This window comes from Notothenia coriiceps, unplaced genomic scaffold, assembly GCF_000735185.1.
Source record: "Notothenia coriiceps isolate Sejong01 unplaced genomic scaffold, NC01 NC01_scaffold00019092, whole genome shotgun sequence".
NCBI lineage: Eukaryota > Metazoa > Chordata > Actinopteri > Perciformes > Nototheniidae > Notothenia > Notothenia coriiceps.
Genome location: NW_011351793.1, coordinates 1 through 6,958, shown reverse-complemented (window position 1 = coordinate 6,958; position 6,958 = coordinate 1). Strand labels below are relative to the sequence as shown.

General features: G+C 38.7%; 1 protein-coding gene across 1 annotated transcript; it reads left to right on the top strand.

The window, feature by feature from the left end:
- Window positions 1-1,423: 1,423 nt before the first annotated feature.
- Window positions 1,424-6,569, top strand: LOC104951769 (polycystin-2-like; the record flags this gene model as incomplete). The annotated part of the gene is made up of 6 exons (XM_010778497.1): window positions 1,424-2,463; window positions 3,473-3,586; window positions 4,255-4,388; window positions 5,193-5,443; window positions 5,549-5,773; window positions 6,341-6,569. Coding segments are annotated over exons 1-6 (1,377 nt in total), but the record flags the coding sequence as incomplete, so codon positions are not given.
- Window positions 6,570-6,958: the final 389 nt, after the last annotated feature.

Sequence of the window (6,958 nt, the reverse complement as noted above, 5' to 3'; positions counted from 1 at the left end):
TTACACAGAGTAAAGACTGCAATCTTTTACTCAGAAATAAAGTTGGAGTAAAACAGTATCAAAACTTAAATGCAAAGAGTGGTACTCGTGAAAGAAGGACAAGCTGTACCAAACTAAAGAAAATAGGACCTTATGTCACCTCATGATCATTGCAGCTGCAGAGACTTGTTGTTTGAGTTAATGTCATACATTAGTTATTCATAAAGCGAAAAATAACCTTTCTTTATCAAACTGTCCCTCAAAACAATGAATATGACTCATTAATTGGATCTGCTTGAAGTCTAAAAATGCATCCAATGAAAAATAATTAATCCGAATAACAGTTATCAGTCTTGTATATTCTATACAGCCAGTCACAGTTGGGGCCATGAAGCATCACCTCCTGCCCATTTGCTTTGTTTGATATGCCAAACATTTGTGACGAACAAGAATTGTGCTTTGATGGATAGTACATTTAACAACTTGAAGGCATAGTTCATGAGGTTTTTAGTAGTCTTGTCACTGGTTTATAATAATCAAGCTTTTACAAGTCTGGATGTTTGGTGCCACCAAGTGGTCAAACAACTGTTGTGTCTGATACTGTGGATCAACAGGACCATTCATGCTTCAGCTTGGTAACAAAATAAAGTATTATCACCACTTCCAATGAAATACAATGGCAAACAATGACATTTGGAGAAATATAAAATAAGCCTATGTCAGTTTATGTTTTTGATGCTCTGAAGAGTGAAATTATGGGGGAAAACAGTGTTTTCTGTGAACAAGGTTATCTTTGATAGCACTTTATAACTAAAGGTAATTTACACTTTGAGGGTGGGTTTAGAGAAATCTATAGAAACTGCTTAATTAAAAGATGATTTACTGGTGGTTGTGACCTTCCTTTTCTAAACATTATAGTTAGCAAATCAGACTCCCTCTTTCTATGGGCTAGTTGCTTTTAATGTCAAGTTACAAGCAAATAACCTGCAGCATTAATGATTTATTCAGAAAGAAAACTCTAACAGCCCCATGCTTTGTTGCTCTAAAGAAATTGACAATTTGAACACGAAACTAACTAGGAATTTGTGATTTTATATCTCAAACTCCTGTGCAACCTTTTGAAAAATTACTTTTAAACAGTTTCAATTTACCCGTCTGTTGTGTTGTCATGGCAACCGCTGACCCAAACATACAGATATTATGTAACACTGACGTCTATATTCATCTGAATACGGTACTTAACATATTTTAAAAAAAACAAAGCAAAGGCTAATTTGTTGTCTTAGTGTTAAAAACTATAACAAAAATATACTATGTCAACACTGTAACGATGGGAAGCTGCATTCTGATCTTTACAAATCAACAAAAAAAAACACATCTCTTTATAAAGTGAACATTAAAACAGTTAATTTAAGAAAACACAATATAAATGGAGCAATATGTAATACAATAAAAAATGTTTTCCACAGAGGTGTTTTCCATCCTTTTCTGCGACGCCATGACTTCTAATGTAATCTGAGTCCCGGACAAATGGGAATGAGTTTTTTTAGGGGAACAGTTCAGGAACAAGATGGCTGTCCTGGGGCAAGAAAAGTGTCTTTCTTCTTCCACATAAACACGGCATCTTAATGCAGCCACCAGTGTCATGTAAATAGCTTATTAGCAACAACTTAAATAGCTTATTAGGGAACAACTTTAAACGCATTAAAGGCATCGCTGTATTAAGGAAGACATCTTTTTGTGTGCCTTGGCAGTCTCAGGAAAGTTTTCTTAACGGTTTGTTGAGAGTGAAAACTAACTTACTACATTAACACAAGCTATATACGGAGCATGATACCGCTATTAAAACGTCTTGATTTTGATTTGTAAACACCGTGTAATTTTAATGTAGTTATTTAGGGAGTTATTGGACACACTTTTCTAATCAGATTTGTTGTTTTTAGGCGTTTTTAGGTGGTACGGTTAGCCGAAATGCTTGAGCCGTTATAACATTCTACAGTGTTTAGCGTAACTTTTGCAGATGCCCCGCAGTAGATAGAAAACACATATATAATTGGACCATGAGTTCATCCCGAGTCAGACCACAGCAGCTGCCGCAGAGCCAGACTGCCAAGGTGCCGCACAAACTAGACTCAGGCGAGGGGATAGAGATGGAGAACATCCAGCATCAAGACCTGGGTCTCGGGGGAGCCGTAGGCACCCCGTCCCCCCCGTCCAGACAAGCCTGGAGCCGTGACAACCCAGGGTTTGATCCCGAAGAGGAGATCATGGCAGCCGACTGGCCTCCAGCGAGTCCCGGGAGGAGGTCGGTGTCCACGGCCTCCAGCAGCAGCTGCAGCAGCGGCCTGGGCAGCTTCCCCGGAGCGGGCAGCAGCACCCACATCACCCGCGGAGGACTCTACCCGACCCCGACTGTGGATGCCCGGCAGCAGGACAGGCATATCCACCACGGCTTTTTGAAGCAGATACTGCAAAAGATCAGAAGTTAGTCACCCACTTTGTCAGAGGTGGAAGAAGTACTCAGATCTTGTTATGAAGTAGAATGACGTAGAAGAGTGTAGGAATACTCTGTTACAAGTAAACGTCCAGTATTGACATTTACATACAGTAAAAGTACTCAATATGCAGATTGACCCATTTCAGAATGATATATATTATATGTTTTTGATTAGAAATATTGTTGCATTAAAGTGTTATCACAGCTTTTAAAGGTGCATCTAACATAAACGTGTATAGGCCTACTGCAGGGCAGATGGTGAATTTACTCCAGATGTAACTAAAGTCTTATTGAAGTGTTGGTTATATTTCAAATCATTAGGCCAATTATGCAAAGTAACTAAAGGTATAAAATGAATGTGCTGGAGAAAAAGTACACTACACTCTAAATTGTAGTTACACCTACACTTAGTTACTTTACACCACTGCTCTTTGTAAACTTCCTAGAATAGTTCAGCAATTATCTAGCTACAGATTAGTAAAACCATGATAACGTTTACGTACACCATCAAGCTTTTTTTTATCAAACCGAGGTATTTCAGTGATTTGAAGTAGTAATTCCTCATACTAACAATATAAACAAGACATTTGTATTGAGTGTCACCCTCCCCACTAATGTTATCAATGCCCTTATAGCAGACATCTACTAAAGTTTCAATGCTACTATGTAAGAAAAATAATTATATTAAGTAAAGCACTCAAAGTCCAGGCTAAAAAGTGCTCCATACATGGCAAAAGGGTAAACATTTATAATAAATAGACATTAATAATCTAGTAAAACATTTTTTTTTTTTATAGAGTCACTAAAGAAGAGATTGTTCTATGTCTTTGCTCTAAAATTAATATTTTCAAAACCCCTAGTCTAGGGATTTTGCTCTTTCTAACTCAATAGCTTAGTCTAAGGGAGAAACATACAGATCTTTTTTATGCATTATTTATTTAATAATTATTGTACACATGCTGACTGATATTTTAATTGCTGTTTTTTTCTTTGCAGTTCTGTGGGGCACGGAGCTGATGGAGGACAGTGACAGCAGTCGAGAGCGGTACCTCAGGAACGTACTGAGGGAGATGGTCACATACATCGCATTCCTCATCACTGTTTGTATCTGTAAGTAAACACTCAAGAATACTGAAATGATAGTTGATCCAAGTGACTCATAGAAAGCACTTAAAATGTGGCACAAAATACGCAGGCCTTGGCACTTTTCTGGTTGCTGAAAAGTTATTTTCCAAGCTCACATTGTATGCTTAATGGTTTTGGCAGCTGAAAATGAATCTGTGACACCAGACAGGGGGTTACAGCTACAGCACACATTTGATGGCCACATTTTCTGATGGTAAAAAGATCATTGGAATCACATTTAAAATGCATATGATGAGAAAACTTGTGGTAAAGTTTCTCTACTCTCTTTTCGCTGCAGTGAAATATGCCAAAGTGTGGTTTAAGGGTGGATCAGGAAACAATTTCCTGGCAGACTGGATTGAGGGATATTCTGCCAGGCAAAGCTCGACATTATAAGCAGTTTCCAGAGCTGGTGCCTGAAAACTGAACGCTACTAGGAATAGTGCTGTGTAGTGAAACTAAATCAAGTTTAACCCAATACTGAGTTCTTGTTGTTTTCATCAATTCTTTGCATTCCCAAACTAGATTTAAAGAGCAAACGTACACCAACAACATTAACTACCGTTGTATGACTGCATTTCACCAACAGCTTGTTATGAAGCAAGTGCTAACAGGAATATCAGTTTTAATACTTGTGTTTTTTTGCTCTGTAGTGACTTATGGGATGGTGAGTGCCAATATGTACTACTATACCAAAGTCATGTCTCAGCTGTTCCTGGACACACCGCTGTATGCCGGGGACCCTTCCTCTTTTAGAAGCCTCTCAACCATGGAGGATTTCTGGAAGGTAAAACGCAAATTTCATTAATGTTAGGCTTTGTAAGCTACGTTTTCCATCCTTAATTTTGACTGGCGGAGAGGAGAATGGTGCCTATATTCTCATGCATCTAATTTTCCAAAATGTCAAACTACACCTTCAGAGCTTAGTTGGGCCATAATGTATAATAAAGAGCATGCAAAAGAGTACATTGGTGCTTTTCATCCGAGCACACATGGTCACAGTTGTAGTTCCACTTCCGTAGAAATACATTTCAGTGGAAACACATACCAGAAGTAAAACAAGGTAGGAAATATTGCTCTAACATAGAAAAGAGTGCAGTGTCTATAACAAAAGATTATAGCAAAATCACATTATCACAGCAAGTTAAAGCTATGTATAACACCTTTGTGTGCTTGATATCTAACAATACACTTTTCAATGAGTACTGTAAAATATAATAATACAAGGCACATTTTGGGTGGTAAACAAAGACCAATTTTGCAATCAAAATAAATAACCAACAGGGTACAGGTTCAGGTTATTTATTTATTTTGTACCCGTAGGTAGATTCTGTTTGCAGAGAAAAAGACAAGGGTTCCATCCTGACACTAAAAACAAACACAAACAACAGACACATCTCTAATAAAAGGACTAGTAAAAGTACAAGTGTACCCTGCTCAACCAAATCTCAAAATATTTAAAAAACATTTTAAGAAGGAAAACACTAGTACAAACATGGACATTCAAAATTCACAATTAAATAAATAAATATAGGGTTTTCTCATTTCTGGCCTCTCCTGTGTTGTAAACTTGGCTCTCCTACCCTTACAGTTCACAGAGGGACCTTTCCTCAAAGGCATGTACTGGGAGGTGTGGTACAACAACAAGAGCCTGCCAGAGAATCAGAGTCTCATCTACTATGAGAACCTGCTCCTCGGGGTGCCACGGCTCCGACAGGTTAAAGTCCGCAACGAGTCCTGCTCCGTCCACGAAGATCTGAGAGGCGAGATTCAGGACTGCTACAACATGTACACCCCGTCCAACGAGGACACGGCCTCCTTTGGCCCCAAGAATGGAACTGCGTGAGTCCATGCTTTTAATTGAATAGGCTCTGATTACCAATGTTTTAATGGGACTGAAGCTGTATTAACAAATGTCTACAATATCTTCTTTCTTTTGTCTCCTAGGTGGATGTATACAGCAGAGAGTGAGATGGCTGGCAGTGGTTATTGGGGCCAGATATCTAAATATGGAGCTGGAGGATACTACCAAGACCTGTCTCGAACGAGAGAGGAGTCAGCAACCCAACTGCAGTTCCTCAAAGACCATCTGTGGCTGGACCGAGGCACCAGAGCCGTGTTCCTCGACTTCTCCGTCTACAACGGGAACATTAACCTGTTCTGCATCGCCAGGTGAGAATCACTGATCACATCAGTACAATAAGGACACAACAATGGCATCTGGTTGGAATGAAATGCAACAAATGTATGCATTGATGAAACATTGTTTAACCTGATTGTCCATCCAACTTTAGTTTTTTTTCCAACCTTAATAACATTATTACAAAAGGTTAAACGTTTCTGAAACTGCTGCTATAAATGTGCAGATGAAACATTTGAAAGAGTTGTATCTTCTTTCCTCCATATTACTCCTCAATCAATTGTTGTTTAATCTTGTCGTTAATCTTTTTAAATAAATTGATAAATGCATTGTTCATGAAAATTCCCTTAAACCCAAGGTAACATCTTTTAAAAAACGTTTTTCAAACTTCTGATAGTCGATTAGTCAAAGGAAGTGATCGGTTATTTTAGTCGATTAATGACTTAAATGATTCTTTGATAATCAAAATAGCAAAAAAGTTACAGTCTGAAAAGAGAAAAAAAATCATATTTTACCCTTACAATAAAATAAAATAAACGTTATATTTACTTTATTTAGATTGATCTATATTGTGTAAAAGTATCATTGTATGAACACAGGTTGCTGGTGGAGTTCCCTGCTACAGGTGGGGTGCTGACCTCCTGGCAGTTCCAGACTGTGCGTCTGATCCGATACGTGTCGAGCTGGGACTACTTTGTGGGTCTGTGTGAGGTGGCTTTCTGCATATTCATCCTCTACTACGTGGTGGAGGAAGTGCTGGAGATACACATCCACCGCCTGCATTACTTCAAGAACCTGTGGAACTGTCTGGATGTTCTCATTGTCGTGGTGTGTATCAATAGTTGTATTTGGGATTACTAAATGTATTACATGTGACTATTTCGCATTGAAATGTATAAAAACGACCAGACCGGGCTCCCCATGAAGCTCACCTTATAGAGCAGGCGAAATACTTCAGTGCATTTCGTTCCTTCTCTCCCTCTTTACTGTCTATCGCAGGGCTATTCAATTAGTTTGGAATGGGGCCCGGTTAATGAAAATGATCCAAAGCAAGGGGCCGGGAAAAAAGATGGCTTGAAATATGAGCAATAAGAGCTTCAGATACAGTAAATACTACAACAGCATAGTGGAGTGCATATATTGTGTTGAATTAAATCAAACAACATAGCCCCAAGGCCTAAATGGCAAGTTCAGAACTCAGTAGGCCTACATGTGAC